Source organism: Rhinolophus ferrumequinum, chromosome 11 (assembly GCF_004115265.2).
Source record: "Rhinolophus ferrumequinum isolate MPI-CBG mRhiFer1 chromosome 11, mRhiFer1_v1.p, whole genome shotgun sequence".
Lineage (NCBI taxonomy): Eukaryota > Metazoa > Chordata > Mammalia > Chiroptera > Rhinolophidae > Rhinolophus > Rhinolophus ferrumequinum.
In genome coordinates this window covers 71557900-71581719 of record NC_046294.1, presented here as the reverse complement: position 1 = coordinate 71581719, position 23820 = coordinate 71557900, and the positions used below count along the sequence as shown (strand labels likewise).

General features: G+C 33.8%; 1 protein-coding gene across 2 annotated transcripts in view; it reads right to left on the bottom strand.

Moving 5' to 3' along the window:
• Positions 1 to 23820, bottom strand: part of CEP126 (centrosomal protein 126) — a 55686-nt gene that overhangs the window by 13375 nt on the left and 18491 nt on the right. The window contains exons 3-6 of one of the 2 annotated variants that reach the window (XM_033121531.1): positions 21131 to 22269; positions 19716 to 19914; positions 13920 to 16053; positions 2445 to 2557 (exon numbers count right to left, since the gene is read on the bottom strand). In XM_033121531.1, the coding sequence (XP_032977422.1) occupies positions 2445 to 2557; positions 13920 to 16053; positions 19716 to 19823 (2355 nt within the window). In that variant the 5' untranslated portion in view covers positions 19824 to 19914; positions 21131 to 22269. The remainder of the gene's footprint in view (positions 1 to 2444; positions 2558 to 13919; positions 16054 to 19715; positions 19915 to 21130; positions 22270 to 23820) is intronic. The other variant, XM_033121530.1, reaches the window with a different exon arrangement.

Below are 23820 nucleotides of genomic sequence, written 5' to 3'. Positions count from 1 at the left end.
ATAAAATACTTTTTAGAAGTATTATAAAATACTTTTATTTGCTGTATATATTTTCAGCTACCACTGTTCATGTAACTTGTATATTTTCTTTTCTTTATTTTTGAGTAGAAATCAGGAATTATTGAAATAAGTTTTTCTATGGTACCTAAATATTTTTAAAAATATTTTTTGTCAATTTTGGAAAATTTTCAGGTTGCAGTGTTGTCTTGGATAATTGGAAGAGGGAACTAAGTTGGGTGGCAATCAAAAGTGCTAATTAAAAGAAAGTTAAAAAATTCCCTTAAGGTTTATAATCTAGTTGATTTATTGTAAGGGTGAATCACAACTACTAGCCAAAAGCCTCTGATTATGATTAATGCCAAGGAGAAGTATCTTAGATGACAAAACTTAAATCAGAAATAGCTGTCTCAGTGCTGCATACAACTGGGAAATGGGAAATCTTAGAGCACTGGCAATTAGCACTCCCATTCAACACTCTCGGAGGGATACCAACTCTTCTCCCTGGATATGGTCTACTTTGCTTCTTTACTCCCATTCTGTTCCACTTAAAAAATGACTGTTTCTCTCAGATAAAATTGCCTGTCTATGACTATCGCTCACATTTGTTCCGTCTGATCTAAAGAGTAACTGATGCAGGTTTCTACAACAGCCCTCCTTCAATAGCTCTTGTAGCCTTGTCTCATCGCCACTATAGACTTGAGACACCTTAGCCAGAGACCCTGGCGCTAAGTAGTAATTGTGCTTTTTCTATCTTTTATTGATTTCTTTCAGATTCTCTCCACATAGAAGTAGTGGGCTGCAAAAAATCTGGTATGATACAGTACATTTTCTAATACAAGGTCATGGGAGCCAGTGCTATAGTAACCAAACCCTTGTTTAGGATCTTGAGTGAAAAGACAACAAAGCCCCAAATCCTAAATCAAAGCAAAACAATAGGGATGAAAAATTAAACTTCACAACTTAATTCTGATTTAGGTATACTGACATATTCTAAAGACAACAAGCCTTTGGAATATGTGTAAATGGGTGTGTGAGTGAAAGATGTGTATGTGGAAGTGAGGCTTCTAAAAAGAAGGACAAAAATGGATTCTAAAGACAGTAAGATAGAATGCAAAGGAGCAAGAGAGAAGAACAGAATAAGAGCCAGAAAAATAAAGATGAATTTAGAGAGGGCAATAATAATAGGCATTTAAAATTTAGTTTGTTCATTTTTTGGTTATAACTATTACAAAAAGTAATAGTTATACAAAAATAGTTATGCAAAAAAAGTCATACAAAAAAGTAATGCATATTACTTTTAAATATAAATATATTAATAAAAATAAAGATAAAATTTGTTCAGTTTATAGATTTTGAGATGTTTGATGTGAACACCACAGATATTAAAAAAAAGAACTTATTAGTCATTATAACATTTGTAACCAGGAAGTTATGTTTGCATCTAAGTACTGTATTTGGTATTAATCAGTAAGAATATATTGGTAATGGACATCTTAATTTACATAAATAACTAAGTGACTTTTGTTTTGCTGATAACATATATCATGGTTGATTGTTCTCCGTATTAGCAATCTTATCTATATAAAAATCCATAGTTCCTACAATATATAAATAATAGGACTCTCAACCTATAACTTGAAATATAAATTCTTCATAAGGCACTATTCCAGTTCTATTAAAAAATTAGAAGTGACATTTATAGTTGAAACTCCAAGAGAATTGGAAGTTTCACTCATCCATCTAGAATTTTTAATATTTTAAATTCAATTCTTGGATTAAGTTAGACCTCTAGAAAATGTCATCTTTAGGTCACATATACTTAACTCTCAGAAGTACCTCCACTAATTTTTAAATTAATAGTATCATGCTTTTGACTTTTATTAAAGGCCTCTTTTCAAACAAGTATAAGAAACTCCTTATTCATTTGTTGTTGACTGTTAATAGGGATATATCTATTATGAACTTCAAGGTTCCCTATCGAAGATCCTCAATGGGAAATGTCTTTTAATATAGTTTACCTCAAACAAAATCATTGTCAATATCCCCTGAAAACTATACAACATAATATTTTCCTTTTGCTATGTCTCCCAGGAAGCTCAGACCCAAATAGGATATTTAAACACATGAATTTTATTTGTCTTTATGATTAGCATACTTCCTCTATCTATGCCTCTAACTTACTTTTCTTTTTAAATGTATGTTTGAATAACTTTGTTGTGAATAACCTCAGTTTTCTTTTTTCCAGAGTTGACTATATACCAAATAATTATAGTACAATAAGTTCCTAGCATAGCGATCCCAAGACTGCTTCACAAGGCTTTGGCTATACTTATATTTATGTTGTGGTGCACAGCTTACAGCAGGAGCACAGTCCTTTAAGAACATTCTGTTTTCCAAGAAATTTTCCATCAATGAATAGAGATTTTTACTAATAATGTACTTACATTCACATTCTTACTGTACTTCTGTCCTACAGATCCAGGGTTTTGTTTTTTCTGCTCTAAAAGATTTCTCTGCTTATTTTCAACAATTCGTTTTCTTCTCATAACAGTAGAATCTTAAACAAATGCCAGCACAATGTCAAAATTTACACAAGTTGAGTAGGTAGTATATATCCACCACAAACTTCTAAACTACCTTCAAACATCACAGAAAACTCTAAGTTTCATTCAGTCAGCAAACTTTTATTGAGCTTCTCTTACATGTACTATGCATGGCGCAGCTGCAATATGAATTAAACAAAATCTCTGCTTTTCGGGGTTTTATAGTTTAGAGCATTGACCTTTAAAGTGTGGTGCACCACCAGGAGGCCATGCAAATAAATCACTGCTGTGCAGGAAGAACAAATTAGAATTCCACTTTATATTTATCATCTAAAAATTAGAAATTAAACTTTACTATAACAGTTGACCCTTGGATAACCCTTGGGTGGTTAATGGTGATGACCACCCATGCAGTTGAAAATCCCATATAATTTAAATCGCCCCTTGGCATACCTGGATTTCCGTTACTGGATGGAAAATACATATATAGTTGACACTGGCACCCTTGTCAGTTTGCAAGGTAAATGGTCATATATTGCACACAGTGAACAAAGTTATCTTGGAGGAAGAGTAGAGATTCTAAGTGTGTGAGGTTGGCAGTGTTATTCATTAGTGCATTTTCACTTCAATGTACTAAATTTTGTGTGCTCTAGTAAGTGGGTTTATGGAAGTTATGTTTGTATCTAAATACTCATAGCATCTGAATGAGTCCTCACAAAATGAGACAGAGGCTAAGAAAGACTTTTGTAGGGCTTCCATTGTATGTATAATGTTTCATTATTTAAGGTGAGTGGTGGGTACATGAATATTTATTATATTATTTTTCTATACTTTTTGTATAACTAATTAAAATATTCTTGCAAAATAATAGATTAAAGATAATACTAATAATGCAAGCACAGGTGAATAAGAAAGGCAGAGATGATGCAGCTCTTACACTGACTACAAACTCTGCCACATGATGACAATGAAGAATAATTATGCTTGTAGCAAAGTTAGGATCACAAATTTAAAGATTATCCAAAAAGCTATAATAATAAACTTCACCCTAAATGCATATTGTGACTGGAGATATTAGCTAATGATGGTACATGAAATGAAGTCATCATAATTGATAAGACATTTGAAACTAAGCATTCAGAGGATTATTAATAATATATGATAGAAAAGTATTTCATACACAATAAACAAAACTATTTTCATAACTATTAAAAGTATTATTTATAAAATACAAAATTTAAAAATTATTTTAAAAGTCTGTACTTCACTTTTCATTCTTTGAAAATTTCAATTTTGGTTAAGATGCTTAATGTATATTAGTACAGTAATACATGTGTATGGCAAATATATGTATGTGATATGTGCTCAAAATTTTTATTAATAGTGGTACAATAAAAACTTTGAAGTCCATTAGTTGAGAAGAATATTAATGGATTATTACAGTAAAATGAATACATGTAGATTGTATGTACAGCTATAAACAGAATTAAGTGAAAGCACAGAGGCTAGAATGGAAGACTAAAAAGAAAGGTTTCACAGAGAAGGTTATGCCCGAGCTTGCTCTTACCGGAGGAGTAGGTTCCCAAGTAAAAGGACTGTATGTCAAAAAGAACATTATGTGCAAAGGCACAAAACAACAATGCTGAAGAAGTTAAGAAATTTCTTGGGGCTGAAAGGTAGAACATTCAACTGGTCTGGGGCATAGAAGATGAGTATGTGTGTAACCATACAAACATCTTGGGAAGTACATTGGTGTGTGTGTGTGTGTGTGTGTGCGCGCGCTTTTGTGATAAAAGTTCAGGTAGGTGAAAAAATGAAAATATTTTAGCCCTGAAATTATGTACTGGAGACCCTGAGTTTGAATACTGAATCTAATTTATGTTATTATAACTAATATATATGTGTACTTTCTATATGTAGCTATATATATAGCTCTATGTACAGTTATATATACATACATTATAACTATACATATAAAACTATAACTATATATAATCAATCTAAATCTATATAACAACAAAGACACAAAGCTTTCAACTTTTTAAGAAAGTTGGCTAGTTATTGAACATCTGACCTTTTAGAGTAACAAATAACAACATAATTGTAGTTAATATTTATTGAGCATTTATAATTGCCCAGGCATTGTTCTAAAGCTATAGGCACTATTATCATCATGATTTTTAAAGATGAAGGCACAGGAGAGGAAAAGGTACTTGCCTAAGATCACAAAGCCAGTAAAGGGCAAAGCTGGGATTTAGCTCCAAGCACTTAAGTCTCTAAAATCTAAAATTCTAGCTCATACCATTCATTCTTATTTGACTGTCTCTCAGAAAGAAATATATTTTGCATTGTGACCCAGGATGCATATATTATACTTTGTGAAACATATTTACCCTTACAATACATGATGCCCTCTGGCAGTTTCTATTCTAGAACATTCTGATTCTAAAATTATATTTCATTAAAAAAATTCTGGTTACCACACATTAATTTGGTTTCATAATTCACTAATGAGTCTTGACCTGTAGTTTAAAAAGCTCTATATTATGTTTATTCCCACCCACACAAGTATGCTAAATGCTAAATAAGCTAAATCCTAGGTATATTAAATATTATAGTTTCTAGTGAGTTCATTTGGGCAGCAATAAAGTTTCTGTATTGTTTTCTATACTTGGAATTGTCTTCACCTAAATCTTGTAAGGTCCCTATCTTTCAATTTTTGAAAAGCTTTAAAAATACCATAAATGAAAATTCACTTGGCCATATAACTGCTTCATCAAGAATTTTTCCCTTCTTTCAGCCTGTTCACAAATTGTCTGGGGGCAAGATCTACCAACACTTTTGTACTTTCTTGATTTGTAGCATAATTATTTGTTTTTGTGCTTTATTGTTCTTGGTGTAGATGTTCTGTTTTATGGACTGTAGATTATTGATCCCAGAAACAGATACAGCATATGCTTAAAACTGTTTATGTATTGTTCCATTCACATACATGCACTTAAATACTATCTACTAATTAATATAATAGCTGAGAGAACCTTGGTATTTTTGCAAAAATAATATAGTTTTTACTGGCATATCTGGCTAAATTTCTAATCTCATGCAAAAATTCTAGATATGATAGTTTTACTACCCAAACTCAAAGTAACTACCAATCTTTAGTAAAGTATTACGTATTTTTAAATTTGTCATATTCTTAATTATGAACAAGGGAAATTCTGGAGAATTATAGCTTTGGAAGAGATCTTAGAAATAAACTAGTTCAACCTCTTACTTATAGATCTTAGCCACTCAGACGTGGACATTCTACCTGTGCTAGTGATGGGAGTTCTAGTGACATTCTAATGGCTAGTGATGGGAGCCACTACTCCATTGTTGGTGATATTAGCTCAGACCCTTCTTAGGCTGGACTGAAAACATCCTTGCAATTTTTATCCCCTCATTCAGTTCTGTTTTCTCCTTCTTTCACACAATAAACCTTCATGTATTTGTATCACATCTCTTAGGCATGAGCTGGTTTTCAAACCCAACCTTCCTTCCACAGTCTTGGGTCACCACAGTTTGTTTATATAGCCCTTAAAATATATAGTCTAAAATAATGTAGAGTACAGAAGTACTTCCAAAGATCTGATCATTATTGCCTGAAATTATGTTGTTTTAAACAGCTATGACAAACTCCTCTCTCTTTTTTAATTTTGGTTTAATTTTGTGTGAATTTTTCTTTTTAAAGAACAGTTGTCAAGATGGATATCTTTCTTCTCAGAACTGCAAAATTAAAACAAGAAAAACAAACAAACAAACAAACAAACTAAAGACATACAAGCAGCTGCAAAGAAAAAGACCCCATTAAAATAAACTTATATTCATCAAGAGAAGTGAAACTACAAATCGCAAATTGGTAGAAAAAAATGTGCAACACATATAACTGGACAGAATCCTAGAACTCCTATCAATAAAGGAAAAAAGAAAACCAAGAGCAGACATTTCACAGACTAAGAAATGAGAATAGTGTAAAAACATGAAAAATGTTCAATTCATTAGTAATGAGGTCAATGCAAATTTCTCACCCATAAGATTGAAATGACAGCATTTCTCACCCATAAGATTGAAAACTTTAAAAAGCCTGACTATCAGAGTTTTGGTGAGCAGGTAGAAAGGGAACTTTCATATATTGCGCTGGAAAATAATTTGGCATTACCTAGTGAAGTTAAAAATACACAAATCCTATGACCCAGCAACATGTGTATCAGTAGATGTAAAAAACTGTTCCTAAAAGCATTATTCATAAAAGAAATTGCAAGCAACCCAAATATTTAATGATAGAATAAATTTTTTTTCACATAATCATATAATATACAAAATATAATAAAGTAATGAATATGAATGAAGTATAGCTAAACTAATCAGTGAATCAAAAAAATAAAATTGATTGAAAAAAGCAAATTATAGAAGAATATACCCTAAAAAGTCCACCAAGAAACTACTAGAACTGATAAATGAATTCAGTAAAGTAGCAGGATACAAAATTAATATTAAAAAATCGGTTGCATTTTTATACACCAATAATGAACTATCAGAAAGAGAAATTAAGAAAACAATCCTATTTACAGTTGCATTGAAAAAAGTACCTAGGAATAAATTTAACCAAGGAGGTAAAAGACCTGTACTAGGAAAATTATAACACAATGAAGAAAGAAATGAAGGAGATACAAGTAAATGGAAACATATACCATGCTCATGGATAGGAATAATTAATTAAAATCATTACAATGTCCAATTAAAAAATGGGCAGAGGACCTGAATAGATGTTTCTCCCAAGAGGACATATAGATGGCCAACAGACATATGAAAAGATGCTTAACATTACTGATCATCAGAGAAATGCAAATTAAAACCACGATATCACCTCATACGTGTTAGAATGGCTATCATCAATAAATCAACAAAAACGAGTATTGGCAAGAATGTGGAGAAAAGGGAACCCTCAGGCACTGCTGGTGAGTTTGTCAATTGGTGCAGCCACTATGGAAAACAGTATGGAAATTCCTCAAAACACTAATTCAAAAAGATATATGTATCCCTATGTTCATTGTAGCACTATTTACAGTAGTCAAGATATGGAAGCAACTCAAGTGTCTATAGATAGACTATTGGATAAAGAAGATGTGGAACATATATACAATGGAATATTGCTTGGCCATAAAAAAGAATGAAATCATTTGTGACAAAATGAATGGACCTAGAGGTTACTATGCTAAGTGAAATAAGTCAGACAGAGAAAGACAAATACCATATAATTTCACTTATATGTGGAATCTAAAGAATAATATAAATGAATAAACAAAACAGAAACAGACTCTTAGAAACAGAGAACAAACTGATGGCTGCCAGATGTGAGGGGAGGTAGACAGCTGGGTGAAAAAAGTGAAGGGAATAAGAAGTCCAATTGGTAGTTACAGAATAGTCACTGGAATGTAAAGTAGGGCATGGAGAATATCGTCAACAATATTGTATGGTACCAGGTGGGTACTAGATTTATAGGGGGTATCACTTAATAAATTATACAAATATCTAAACACTATGCTGTACACCTGAAACTAATATAAACTAATATTGAATGTCAATTGTAATTGAAAAAAATGAAAAAGAAAATATGGAATGCAAATCATAAAAAAAAGAATATAGATGAAATGGTTTCATATATATAAATTACAAAACTAAGCAAAACTAAATAATATATTGTTTGAGATATACTTATATGTGGTAAAATTAATTTTTTAAAAGCACTGAATCATTAACATAATTCTCTATGGTGTCATTTCTATATGACAGAAAGAGGATGCAATTGGGGAGGGGCGTATGAGATTCAACAATACTAGTGATTTTCTATTTCTAAAATTGGCAGTGAGTACAGGGTTCTTCTTTTATTAGTCTTTAACTTGTTTTTGTATGTTATATACATTAACACCTCCATTCCCCTCACACAGAGAGTGTTTTTTAAAAACAAGCATAATAGCGAAGTGGTTAAGGGCACAGATGCTAGAGACAGCATGCCTGCATTTTAATCCTTGCTATGCCAGTTATACTAGCTATGTGACTTACACAGGTTATTAATCTTCTGTGTGCCTCATTTTCCTCATTTATAAAATGGGAATAATGTTATTTACCTCACAGAGTTATTGGGAGAATTAAATTTGTTTTCATCTGTAAAGTGCTTAGAATAGTGATTGGCACATAGTAAATGCCATTATCATTTTAACCTAGAATAATTTTCTTCAGTGTCTGATTAAATTTCTGATCTCATGAAAACTAGGATTATACTAAGGTATAAACACTGGAGCTACAATACAAAATCAGGCTCTGCTTTAAACTAGCTCTGTCATCTTGGGCTATATAATTTTAGTATTATGTGGGCCAAGTTCCTCGACCATAAAATATGGGAGTTAAACGCAATTGTATCTTTGGTCCTTTCTAGTAATCAAATTTTTGATTCCTTGAAGGTATTCTTAATACTTCCTGGAAAAGGAAAACAATGCATTCTTTTTAATTTTAGATTTAGTACTGAATATTTCATCATTTGTTTTTTTAAAAAACTGAAGAATAACCACCTATAGAAATATGCACAAATAATTATACAATTACACACACACACCCAGATTGCACAGCCACCCAAATCAAAAAATAGAACATTACCAGCACTGAAAAATCTTTCCTCATTACCCATTTCCATATAACTCCCACCATAGTTTCAACTGTTCTTGAACCTGATAGAAATGAAATATAGATTTTTTTGCTCTACATTATGGTGTGCGATTCATCCATGTTACCATTTCTTAGCAGTGGCTGATTCATTTTCATTATGGTATTTCATGGAATGAATGATGGAATTTCACATTATTTATATATCGTAGTGTTGAAAGACATTTGGGGTAACTCTAGGTTCTGGCTATAAAGCTGCTGTACCTGTCTTTTGGTTAACATATGAATGAATTTCTGACACACACACACACAATCTGGACTGAACTTGCTGGGCCATAGGATATGCATATGTTCAACTTTAGTAGATATGAAAGTTTCCAGGTGTTACATCTTTACCAACACTTAATATTGCATCTTTTTAACTTTAGCCATTCTAATGTGTGCAGCTGTATCTAATTATTTTAATGTGCATTTTCCTGAGGACTGAAGCTAAGATCTTTTGATATGTTTATTGATTTGGCTAGCCTCCTTTATGAAAAGCTTATTCAAATATTTTGGCTTTAAAAGAAAATTGGTATGATGGTCTTTTTGATGTGTTACCTAATCTACAGTCTGCAGTTACTCAAACACTAATGAAGGTGTTGCTGTAAAGGTATTTTGTAGATGTTATTAAAGTCCATAATCAATTTGCTTTAAGTAAGGGAGATTACCTTAGATAATCGGTGTACCTGATTCAATCAGTTCAAAGGCCTTATAAGCAGGACTGAGGCTTCCTTGAGATAATAAAAATTTCTGCCTGTGGACAGCAATTTTACTCTATCCCTGTGAGTTCTGGCCTGCCCTTCCTCATGTCCTGCCCTAAAAATTTCAGACATGCCTAGACAGCCCCCATTTTCACATAAGCCAATCCCTTGCAATAACTCAGTATATCTTAAACTGGTTCTGCTTCTCTTGTTGAACCCCAACTCATATAATTGGGTTGTTTTTTCTTTTTTTTTAAATTGAAGTTTATCGGGGTGACAACTGTTAGTAACGTTACCGTGTTTCCCCGAAAATAAGACCTAGCCAGTCAATTTTAATGCATCTTTTGGAGCAAAAATTAATATAAGATTTGGTATTATTATACTATAAGACCCGGTCTTATCTAACAAATATAAGACCGGGTCTTATATTAATTTTTGCTCCAAAAGACACATTAGAGCTGATTGTCCAGCTAGGTCTTATTTTTGGGGAAACACGGTACATAGATTTCAGGTGTACAATTCTGTAATACAGTCTTTTTCTTATTAATTGTAAGAGTTCTTCATATATTCTGGATATGAACTCTTTGTCAGTATTATGCATTATAAATATCTTCTCTCACTGTGGTTTGTCTTTTTAATATCTTAATGGTGTTTTGGAGTGAAAAAAGTTTCTAATTTTAATATACCATTTATCAATCTTCTCCTTCATGATTAGTGCTTTTTATGTCTAGGTAAGAAATCTCTGCCCATCCTAAAATCATAAACATATTCCTTATGTTATCTCCAGAAGCATTTCTTTTTCACTGTCCATATTTATATCTACAGTTCACTTGGAACTGATTTTTGTGTATGCCATGAGGTAAGGGTCATTTATAATTCCATATGGTCATCCAATTGACTGAGCACTATTTAATAAAAAGACAAGTCTTTCCTCCCTGCTATGTAGTACCATCTTTGCCAAAAACCAAACATGTGGGTCTACAATATGTGGGTCTGTTTCTAGACTCTATCCTATTCCATTGGTCTAAGTATCTTTGTGCAAATACCATATTATAGTCAGAGAGCAGGATGTAAATTGAATTACTGATTTTAAAGTAGAGGAGTTATACGTGTCGACGAGATCCACAGTATGACAAAGGGAATGTGTATCTGAGGCAGAATGGTACAAAAAATCATTCGAGAAAGAAAGAATTGAGAGAGATCAGGGTATTGAATTGTTCATTCATGTGAATGCTGAATCACCAGTATTTTGGCAAAGACTTTGCATGGAAAGGAAGACTGTGAACCAGATGTCAAAGTCAAAGTCCTCTCTGAGGGGAGAAATGACTTGAAAGGTAATTGTATAGTTGGTAGTTGAATGGCTTGGGCCTCTTGGGAATATAGTTTTTACTGGAGAGTTTTGCTAGAGAGTTCTGAAAATGTTAATGGAGAGCCACAATTTTCAACCCTGGGTACACTGAGTGTGAGAATAAAAATGACTTGGTAAATAGGAAAGTAGGGGGAAAAATGAATAGATTCTCATTGAACTATAATCCAGTATTAGCAAAAGGTATAATTGAAATGTTTAGTATCTAAATAGTTTTGAAAAAAGGTTTGGATGACTGAACAAAGTATTTAGTATTGTTAGTATAAGATTTATTAAGTATAATCACTGTGTTAATAAGTATAGACATATATAATAGTTTGACTGTTTCTCTCTTTAAAAACATGGCTGAAAATTCAATACATTTTCCAGTGTCCCTTTTACAAAGTCCCCTAAGAACTACCTCCTTTGAACAAATGTTAGGAAAATATTGGTTTCTCCAGGTGAACGTATATATTATATTCTTTTATCAGAGAATGAGAACATAATTTTAATATGCTACCCTTTTATGTTCAAGACATTGGGAAACTATATTTCCTAATATTTTTCCTGATCAGCTCAGACTCTGATATATAATAATTGCTCAATAATTATATTTATTATATAGTTTTAGTAGAAAAAGCATGGGACTTGGAGTCATTGATATTTGGATAAAAATACAAGTTTTGCTATTTACTAGCTCTTGACCTTGGGCAATTCTATTTCCTTATGTGCAAAATGCAGCTTTAAAAAAATATTTATTCTCAGGGCTATTGTGAGTTTCAAATGAGACAATTAGTATAAAGCACATAACACTGTAACTGGCACAGACTAAGCACTCAAAAAAGGTAAGCATCATAATTTATTATTATTTGCTTTAGAATATCAAATCTGTATGATGCTTTCATTTTTTGGAAGTAGTGTGAAAACTAAAGTTACATTGTGAAATGGCTGGATAAAAAGAGAATAAAACCTTCAGTGAGAGAAATAATATTTTTTAAATCTAGGTTTTTGTCGATAACGGCTGAAGATTTTTAGATTATTGTCTTTGCATTTAGCTTCCCACCTGCTAATATGGCTTGTATCCATTCAATTCAAGAAAAGTTTGGATGTCTATAAAGTGCTGGGCAGTTACAAAGTGGGGATACAGTGATGAATTACCAAAAAAGTCCCTTATCCTTAAAAATCTCATGGTCTAATTGAAGGAGACTTTGAATATTCCATTTTAAACTAACTCCCTCTTTATATACATATGTTTTTTTTTTTGTTACTTTTTTTTTTTTAAGTATCAGTTTCTTTTTTCTTTTTCTTTTTCTTTTTTTTTTTTAGGACTTTAGGGGAACAGTGTGTACTTCAAGGACATTTTTTTTTCCAAGTCAAGTTGTTGTCCTTTCAATCTTAGTTGTGGTGGGTGCCGTTCAGCTTCAAGTTGCTGTCCTTTTCAGTCTTAGTTGTGGAGGGCGCAGCTCAGCTCCAGGTCCAGTTGCCTCCGCTAGTTGCAAGGGGCGTAGCCCACCATCCCTTGCGGGACTCGAGGAATCAAACTGGCAACCTTGTGGTTGAGAGGATGCGCTCCAACCAACTGAGCCATTTGGGAGCTGAGCAGCAGCTCAGCTCAGGGTGCCGTGTTCAATCCTAGTTGCAGGGGGCGCAGCCCACCATCCCTTGCTGGACTCGAGGAATTGAACCGGCAACCTTGGGGTTGAGAGCCCACTGGCCCACATGAGAATCGAAACGGCAGCCTTCAGAGTCAGGAGCGTGGAGCTCCAACCACCTGAGCCACCGGGCCGGCCCCCCTCTTTATATATTTTTAATATTTATTCATACCTTTGGGGAAAGGAAAGCATTGCTTTTCTGATTTTCTCCCCAAATCCTATTTCTCAATTCCTATGGGTAGGAAAATTAATGAATGGACTTCTAGTCCATTCCCTCAGAGGAAAGTAGCTTCACATGGCGTCAATAAGCTACAAAGGGCAATGGCATTCCGTAGAGAATTAATTTTCAAAAATGTTTAAAGGAACGCTATCATTTTTCCTCTATATGAAAACTGACATCTACAACTGATAACGGTAGAGCTGCCACTCTTTTGGAAAGGGGATTTCCAAATAGGCTTGGCACATCTATTATTAGCTTGTAACAATTCGATTTAGCAAATATTTTAAAGAAAAATAAAGTACTATAACATCTATTCACCTGTTTAGAATAATTTAAACAATATTTTTTACTGTGATTATTTTGATAGACGTTTTGACTACAACATTGCGATGATGACAGAATGGTATGGGATAAGAAACAGATCCTATTCTTTGTCCTCTCCCTTTTAAACTAACAAGACAAGCCATGGAAAAAATGGAAGCTAGCAAAAGTTTCAAATTTTGGTTGACCAAAGTTTGGGTTATTCTCTTGAAAACTTCAGCTACTAGATAGACAAGGGCACAATATTAACGGGGATAAGTTGTTTCTATAAAGCTACCTTATTATTTAACAGTAACAACTATAAGCGATATACTGCTATACCTTAATAAGAAAAATTTCACATGAATTTTAAAAGTCGCACATTTTATCTATAAAAATACATAAATTTATTCTTACCAGCAGCCTTTTCATTTTGACGCAGAATATTATGCTGTCTTTTCCACGAGAGAACAGATTCTTCTTCAGTAGGTTGAAAAGTCACAGAGTGATAACTTTCTTCCAAAACAGGATATCTTTGGGTGCAATACAATGTCCCATCTTGCTGGGCAACCATTTGAGTGCCTTTTGAACGATTTATTTTTGCTAAAGTTTGGCACTCAGAAGAACGATATGGTAGAGATGGCATCACAGTGACTACGTCAGAACAAACATGAGAGAATGGAAGACTACTTTCTTGATTCCAGTGATTCAACTTGTATTCTGTTGGAAGCACATGTTTTGAATTAAAATAGTTATTTGTAATAATGTTTTGAGAATTTTCAGGCATTACTGATTGACACTGAGACACTTGTATATTTTTATCACTCCTAATATTCGATGGACATTTAGCAGGAGGATGAGGTATGTTTAATTTACCCTGAGTTTGTAAAAATGTGTTGGCTTTGCTTGCAGACTGTGGTCGAATAACAGTGCCTTTTCTGTTTTGATATTGAAAACCTGATTGGACTTTAGCAGATACTGCTCTAATTGCTTTTGCTCCACCGCTTTGTGGATTAGCTTTCTGAGTTTTAGAATCACCACTATGTACAGGAGATTTACATTCTTCTTTTTCTGAGACTGGCCAGGCTTGTTTAGCAATGTTATAATCTGAAGGTTTAAAACAGTTCAAAGACACATGGACTGTTTCAGATCCTCCTAAAGCAGCAACATTTTCAGAGACAGAATCATCTTTAGGCTTTTTTCTATCAGCAGAATTTACAGTACAAGCAGGAACACTAATTATGTTGCTGGCAGCAGCACTTCTAGGTTGAATGTGGAGTGGTGGAGACCACTGTTGAGATATTCCTATTCTATTGTTCAGGAAATGATTATCTCCAGTTTCATCAAACCACCTCAGTTTTTTAATATTCTTTGGAATTGCTGCACTTTTTCCTTTTTCTTTTGTTAATTCAATACTATCTCTGATAGCTTCTGCCTTTTGATTTCCTAACTTAAAGCCTTGACTTATAACTAGTGCCTTAAAATAATCATGCTCATATTTAGATTCTTTCTTCAAAATACTTTTAAGAAACCTCACACCTCTTCTCTCATGAATGTTGTGTTTCATTTTTTTGTGCTGACCAACTAAGTCACAATTAGAAATTACATTAGAGAATGGTTCTAATGTTTTAGTTATTTTCTGTGTTTTATCTTTTGAATCAGAGTTATGAGCTATATTGGCAGCTTGAAAATTGTCTGAAAATAAAGGCAACTCTTCCTTATTACAATTAAAATATTTTATGTTTTCATCTTTAACATTTTCCAATTCCCCTAACTTATCAGAACACTGTACTGGGTCAATTTCTCTTATATGTATACTGTTCTTTGGTAAAGGTCTAGCTGATTGTGTATTAGATGGCAAAACTAAAGGTGTTGCCACAGGTACATATGAAATAGGAATTGAAGTAGTTCTATTTTCTTGAGTTAATTCAGAATATTTCTCTTGATCTGAAACTGTAGCCATTTCCTGGGTTACAGAATCTGAAATGTTCCATGCTCTGCTGAATTTAAATGTTGGGCTTTCAGTAACTAATGGTCTCTCTCTTTTAAACACCCCAGAAGAGGAGTCAGCTGTCCTCATAGTGCCAGTTTCAGAGGTCTTTTCACTTTTTTCATTGTGTACAAGTATGGGTGCATTATATATGAGGGCTCCTGAATTGTTAGCAGTCTTTGTGGTTCTTTCCACAGTTCTACTTAGAGCAGATGGATTTTCTCCTTTACTAGTAAAACATTCACATGAAGGTAGAGCATTAGGTTTACTTAAAATATCTGAAAAATGTGTGACAGTTTGAGTATCTGGATCATCTAAATTTATTAGCCAGTTATTTATATGTTGAGTTTTAGAGAATGACAGCTTATCTTCATCAAAGCAGTTTAGATTAGTTGACTGTAGATTTGCTGATTTGAGGCAAATAGAATTCTGCTGGATTGATGTGGAAGGCTCCTTATTAATAAGTGTTAAATATATTTCTTCATGCTCTCCAGCCTCAAGACTGTCTATACTTGAGAGGGTTTCAGAATTTGTTATCTGATTAACTTCATCACAAAATTTCTGAAAGAAAAAAAACCACATTGTTTAGCTTAGACATTTTTAAATGCCAAAATTAATGATTCAATACACCATTATTACTAAGCCCAATTCTCCTTTGCATATAAAATACAGTAAAATGACTATAAATAGTGTAGATATATAAATAATCTATATCCCTGGAGCAGTTTTCAGAGTGAAAATGAGGGAACTAACAAAGACTTATAGTAAAGTGTGTTTGTCTTAATTTCTATGACTAAAGTAACTACCGAATTATTCTACTCACAGTCATAGCATAGAAAATAATGTTGCTATTGCTATTCCATTCAGAGTATAGAGGTTCTTGAAAGTTTCATAATAGCATGTGAAATTCTGAAAAATACCTATTTATAAATGGTATTTTTTTCCTGAAACCTTCACTGTACTTGAATGAAGCTCCTAAAATCTCTATGATGCTAATGTGAATTTCCTGTTGGAAGGGCTACATCTTTTTATATAGTAGTTAATGTCGTGGGCTGTACAGCAGAGTTCTCAACTCTGGCTGTATATTAGGATTACATAATGAGCTTTGTAAAAATATCTATGCCTAAGTCCTGATGATTTAATACTTGGATCGGTCCATATACTGGTATTATTATTATTTTAAAATTCCCCTGGTAATTCTAATGTGGATTTAGGATTGAGAACTATTGATTTTTAATGGCTATTTCTTGGAGATTTAACAGAGTAATAATTTCTATAAATTCCATAGGCATTCTCATCACTATTTCACTAAAATTCATGGAATTTATCAGTCTTCAAAGTATGGTAAATGTTATAAAATATGTCTAATTTCTCACATATATATAGAATGCATTAATCTGTATCACATAAATAGAAATAAACTCAAGATTTTAAATTGTAAATGTAGTCAAATAGTTAAATGAACTCAGAAAAAGAAAAGTAGTGTCCCTTAAGATTTTTCACAAATTTTAGAAAATGTAAATATTCTGATATTAACCAAAAATACATTCTTCTAGCCCAGAAAATAAGAAACCAAGGAAATCAATTATAAGATAGAACTATTTTTAGTTTGCATAGTTAATGTTTACTGATTGATATATTACTGTAAAATAAGTTTTGAAAATGATTCACAAGAGTTTCATATTACCAGCATTTGCCCCCTGCTTATCATATCCTTCAGTAAGTACTGTGATCTTTTTTATAAGTGATGGTCACTTCAACCTAATTAGGAGAACAAAACAAAGCACAGCTCCTCCAATGCCTGTTTTTGAAACTGAGTTATTTTAATTGATAATGATAAGGAAACCAGACCTAGGGGACTTTCTCTGAGACTGCATGTAATGAGATATAAAAATCTGGGTTAGAAAATCCTTCTGGATTTAAGTGTCATGCCCACTCTAAGATTTGTTTGCGTAGGTCAGTAATGGCTTCATCTCCTAAAGTACTTCAAAAGACGTTCAGCAACTTCTGATTTCACTCTACTATACATTCCGACCCCGCCCCCCCATAATTTTTCTTACCACTGAACAATGAAACATTATGATCAGCTTTAAGTTTTGCTTCTAAGTTACTGGTATCAACTGTACTAGCCTTAACATGCTTTGTAAGTTTTTTGTGCATGTTTTAGTTTTAAAATCAACTTTATTGAGGTGTACTTATCTACAATAAAATACATCTATTTTAAGTGTTTAGCTCATTGGGTTTTGACAAATTATTCACCCATAACCACCATACCAAACAACATATAGAACCTTCCCATCTGCCAAAATTTCCCTCATGCTTCTTTGTACTCAATCCCTACCTACCATAACAATCACTAATCTGCTTGCTATCACTATAGAGCTGAGTTTTTCATCTCATCTGATTTTCCTTCTGCCTGAAAAAGTTCTTGTAGCATTTCTTGTAGTGCAGATACTAGTGTAGTGCAGGGGTGTTCAGTTGTTTATTTGAAAATGCCTATTTTGCTTTCATTTCAGAAGGATATTTTAGTTGGATACAGAATTCTATGCTGGTGATTTTTTTCTTAGAACTTTAAAAATCTTATGTCTCTTGGCTTGAAGTTAGTAGTCCATTTTATCTTTGTTCACGTGCATGTAATGTATCTTTTCTTCCTCTGGCTTACTTTAATTTTGTTGTGTCTTTGTAGGGTGTGTGTGTGTGTGTGTGTGTGTGTGTGTGTGCACGCAGCTGTGCATGCTCATCCTTCTTGGAATTTGTTGAGCTTCTTGAATCTGTGGATTTATAGTTTCATCAAATTTGAAACATTTTCAGCCACTGTTTCTTTAAATATTCCCTGTCCCCTTTGTGGGACTTTAATTAAATGTATATTGTATTGCTTGATATTGTCTCACAGGTCACTAATGTTCTGTTCATTTTTCCCCCAGTCTTTTTTCTCTCAGTGATTCAGTTGGATGATTTTTATTGACATGTCTTGAAGTCCATTGGACTTCTTGTCTGTAATGCCTACACTGTTAAGCCCATCCAGTGAAATGTTCATTTCAGGTATTATGCTTTTCAGATTGAGAAGGTCTATTTGGTTCTTTTAAAATATCCTTTTCCATTATGTTCATTTTTACTTTAATTCCTTGAAAATCTTTATAAAATTAATTTAAAATTCCTGCATGTTCAATTCCATCACCTCTGTTATTTCTGCATCTAATTTTACTGAACAATTCTTCTCCGAGTTATGGGCCATATTTTCCTGCTCTTTCATATGTCTAGTAAGTTGTGGCTGAATGTTGGACATTGTAAGCATTATGTTGTGTGTCTAGATTTCAGTCTTCTGTAAGAGAGTATTAAGTACTTTGTTTTTTTTTTTAAACTGGCAGTTTGGTAACCTGTGTTTTTTTTTTTTTTTTAGGCTTATCAAGAGAATATGTCCAGGTAAAAACGCCTAGTGATCACAGGGCTTACCTCATTTGCTTTCCTTTTTTTCCCTCAAGATCATATTCTCTACTGCCTATTGTCTAATGTCTAAAAACATCTCTTTCATATATTTTATTAAGAATTATACTTGTTTATGGCAGGGAGACTCTGTCATAGCCAAAAAAAGTCCTTTGCTTTTTCAGCCTTGCCACTATTGCTTAATTGTTGAATGAATCAGGCCAATGTTATGAATTTAATCTTGATATCAGCCTACTAAAAATCTCATAAATTTGTGTAATTACTCATGAAAAATAAAGAGCATGAACATTTCAGGAAAATCAGCTGAAATCCCATTCACTGGTGGAAAATAACAAAGTAAATGCCTTAACAGATGGAATAGAATATCTATTTCTAGCTAATTTTGTCCTATTTTCATTGAGAACCTAATGTCCATATGTGTTATTATTTTCAGGTTGCTTTTTATAATCCAATCTCTGACAATGATACTTATATTACACTGTACTTTCAAATAGTTTCCATGTGTGTCAGAAGATAATATTCATAAAGAATATTTTTCTAAATATGAGATGGGAAAAGAATAATAGAGGAAGTAGAGAGAAAAATGAATACAAGGTAAAGAAAGAACTAAAAAATTATTTTTCTAGTATCTATGATGAACTTGTGCTGATTCATCCACATTCTCTTTTGTGGATTATCCTTGGCTAATGGCCTACATTTCTTTAGTGAAGGACACTGAAAAATGGGACAAAATTATTATTAGATATTAAAATATTAATAATACATTAATAGTTTCATACTTGCAAACTGCTTAGATGCTGATCTTCTAGGAGTTTCTGAGTTTCCACCAATTTAAGCTGGAACACATCTTTGTTAGTAGCCAAGTTTGTCCTGCTGTTTTCCTTCATTTCTTTATTACAATTGATTTTGGATAAGAGATGTTTCTGATGCTTCTGATCATTTTTTGACAGTGATGAAGACAAGGCGTTATCTATAGCTCTGTGAACCATACATAAAAATGTTTAGTACATTTAAATAAAGTTACACTTCTTTTTACGTACATATAAATGACACATTCATGTAGTGAGTGTGTGTGTGTGTCCAGATAATCACATATAAGGATATTGGAGAAATATGTAGACATATTAGAATGGGAATTTAAGGTAGTCAATAGTAGAATAAAAATGGTTGTGGAATTATATTTCAAATAAAGCACTCCACCTTCATGGAGGAATGTCCAATTATTCATGGATTGATTGTTAAATTTTATTCTTCTATTGTTTAGGACAGATATAGAAGGAATTCCTGTAGATGTGTAGAGTTAGTACTTAGTTCTTTAAGAGCATTCCATCTGGATAATAATAATCTGCATTACTCTTAGTTCTGAATTGATGTCATGGCTGGTAGGTATTCCTATAACCACAAAAGAGTTGGTTGAAGATTCAGGCAGATAGAAAAGATGAAAATTATTTGTCAGAGTAGGCAGGAATTTCCATTCTAATTTACTAGGTTTGGGTGCTTGGATCTTATTCCATGGAGGAGAGTGCACACATTTGTTTTCAGTTGTATCACATATATAAGCATGGTTTTTCATGCAACAGAAGAGGTACCTTTAATGTAGAGTCTACTTTTAGTGTGCCAAAATGCCACCCCAAAATTATCAGGGGATGACACCGTCTTCTATTAGAAATCTGCATCTTCTGGAAGCTGACAGCATGTTATATTTCAGCATATGTACAAAGTGAAAAGCAAAGAACAAAGGAAGATTTGAGGGTGGCATGGGATGGGGATGAGGTATATAAAAAAGCTGACTGCTACTGCACTAGGGCCATTAGTTCCCAAGGGCATTTATTCTTAACTCATTTGAATTCAATTAGCCAAGTCAATGAAAATAAAAATGTTAGGAAGGTGACAAATGTGACATATACCTATCTCCAATACCCATATATATCTTTATTTGGACAAACTGGAATAGTCAGGGTCAATGAATACTAGATTACTTACTATCCTTTTGTGACCACAGGGAGATCAGGGAGAGCAAGAAGTTATTTAACACAGGTTTCTGTACACTGAAAGTATGTTTCTCTCTCCTCCTTTTAGGCTTTTCTACTCTTACATATCCTTTCCCCTTTAATCACAATATTCCCCTTTAATCAGCAATATTCCCAAACAAAATATTGCTAAATCTACAAAACATCAAACTCAATTTATTTACCTTTAAAGTTGTAGTCTCTCAACTTTTTCTTCTCTATTTCTTTCTTCGCTACTCCACTTGCTTCTCTTCTCTTCTCTACTTTCTTCCCCCAGTGAGGAGGATTGAAGGGATGGATAGGAATAAAAGAAGATGGGGAGGTAGAAAGAGAGGGAGAGTGAAGCATGGGGGGAAAGGAAGAAGAAATCATAACGGAAGAAGAAACAGGAGGAACTGGAGAGGGAAAATCTAAATAAGTTGGAAGCAAACGTGGAGAGGGAGATGAATGCAAAGGTGAGGAAAAAAGAGGAACAGATGAAAGAGGTAAGGATGGAGAGGTAGAAGAGGAAGGTGGAGGAGAGGCAAGAATGGATGAAGAGGAAGAAAACTGTAGAGAGGGTGAAGAGGATGTAGAAATAGTAGATGAAGACAAAGAAGAGGATGGAGAGTGACAGGGAGGTGGATGGGAGAGAACTGAGGCAGGCAGATGGTCTACCAAGGCCTGGGGCAGATTTGACAATGTGGTTTGTGGAACAGACTGTTGAACTGACTGAAAAAGATCTACGCTAGCAGGATATTTAGGCAATGGAGTGGTATAAGAAAGAGTGGGGACTGTTTGATGAGGGGGATGACTGGAGAAACTGGAAGGCTTCAAAATGGGGAGAGCTTCCAAAGGGGTTGGGGAAGCAACCAGTTGAGCTGGAAGGGAACGATGAACAAGGGCAGGTATTAGAGTGGCTGGGGCGCAACGTTGTGCTGTAAGGAAATGTTTGGGTCTGAAAGTTTTGTAAAATAATTTGCTCTGTGAGTCAGAATCAGGAATGGTTGGAGAACTCTGGGGTGGGTGGGGTAGACGATCAGGTGGCCCAGAAGGAATCGGGGCTGGTAGAAAAGGGAAACTGCTAGAAAAGCTGGGAGTAGCTGGGGCTGGAGGGTGAGGAAGATACTTGATTGGGGAGGACCATAATGGGGCTGGTAAAAAGGTCTTAGGAAGAGTAGAGGGAACAGATGGACGGATAGGCAGGGGCTGGCGGGTGGGAGAAACAGTTGGATAGCTAGGAAGAATTTGGGAATGGTGGGATAGCAATGGGGCCCGTGAAGGAGATAGCTGATCAGGTAAGTAGGGATCAGGTTTGGAGACAGCTGGACAGGCAGGAATGGATCTGCACAGGTGGAAAAGCATTTGGGTAGGCAGGTAGAAAGGCAGCCTTATTAAGATTTTTTTGTTGTTTGTTTGTTTGTTTATTGGGTTGCCTCTAGGCTTTTGATTCATATTATTTTTTGTCCTTAGGGTCAATGCATGATCTACTTCTGATCAACCAGCGTGCTCTCACATGGGTTGAGAAATATACATAGCTTATTCATGTTCCCCTTTTCTCATTCCTTGCTTTTAGAGTATTTTCACCTCCAGAAGTCTGATAGTCATACAGATCATGAATACAGGCTAGACAATCCGGTTCAAGGACTAATACAAAGGGCAAATATGGGTCAAATAGACCACTGCTCAGCTCTGGCCAGATTTCTCAGGGTAGCATGTGTTTAGAATCGATGGTCTCACCACAAATATATGGATATTGGAGATAGATATCTAACAACATCATTGTAAAGTATAATATTTTAATATGGGGAAAAGCATAGCTTCTTTTACCCTACATCTACCAGAAGAGTCAAATATATTATATTTGTGGTAAGGAATTGGATGCGATGGAAGGCTGACTATATATATATTTTTGTTTTGTTTTGTTTTTGTTTTTGTTTTTTTAAGGAGGACGCAGCTCACAGTGGCCCATGTGGGGAATCAAACAGGCAACCTTTGTGTTATTAGCACCATGTTCTAACGAACTGAGCTAACTGGCCTCCCCATAACTACTTATATTTTTAATGTTAATCCCTTATTAAAATTCTTATATCTCATTATTTCCTGAGGCAGCTTTGATTTTCATATGAAAATCAAAAAATTTTCATATTTTCAAACATATTCTCTGTTTTTCTTGAGGCTTAACCTTCAAATGCTTTCCATTTCTTCATATAATTTTTTTCTCCTTTAGATTACCAAATTATTAACATCTTAAACTATTTTAACTACCGTTAATATTGTCCATATAAGAAAAATTGTTTATGTGTACTGATACACCTCCATTTCTTAGGAAGCTCCCTGTTTCTTGCACTATAGTCATGAGATGTTTGGGTCAATGATAGACCACATATATAACTGCAGTCCTATAAGATTATTATGAAACTGAAAAATTCCTATCATCTAGTGATGTCCTAGCCATTGCGTCATCTTAGCCTAGCACATTCCTCACGTGTTTGTGGTGATGCTGGTGTAAACAAACCCACTGCACTGCCAGTCGAATAAAAGTACAGCAGATAGAATTAGGTACAGTGCATATCCTTCATGATAATAAACAACTAGGCTACTGGCTTACATATTTATGATACTATACTTTTTATAATTATTTTAGAGTATATTCTTCGTACTTATAAAAATAATTTGCTGTAAAACAGTGTGCAGTGCATAGTAACATTCTATACAGGCTTGTAGCCTAGGAGAAACAGGCTAGACAATATAGCCTAGGGGTGTAGTGGGTTATACCATCTAGGTATAAAACACTCTATGATGTTTGCACAATGATGAAATCGCCTAACTACACATAATTAACATATTTCTCAGAACTTATCCCCGTCGTTAAATGGTACATGACAGTACTTTG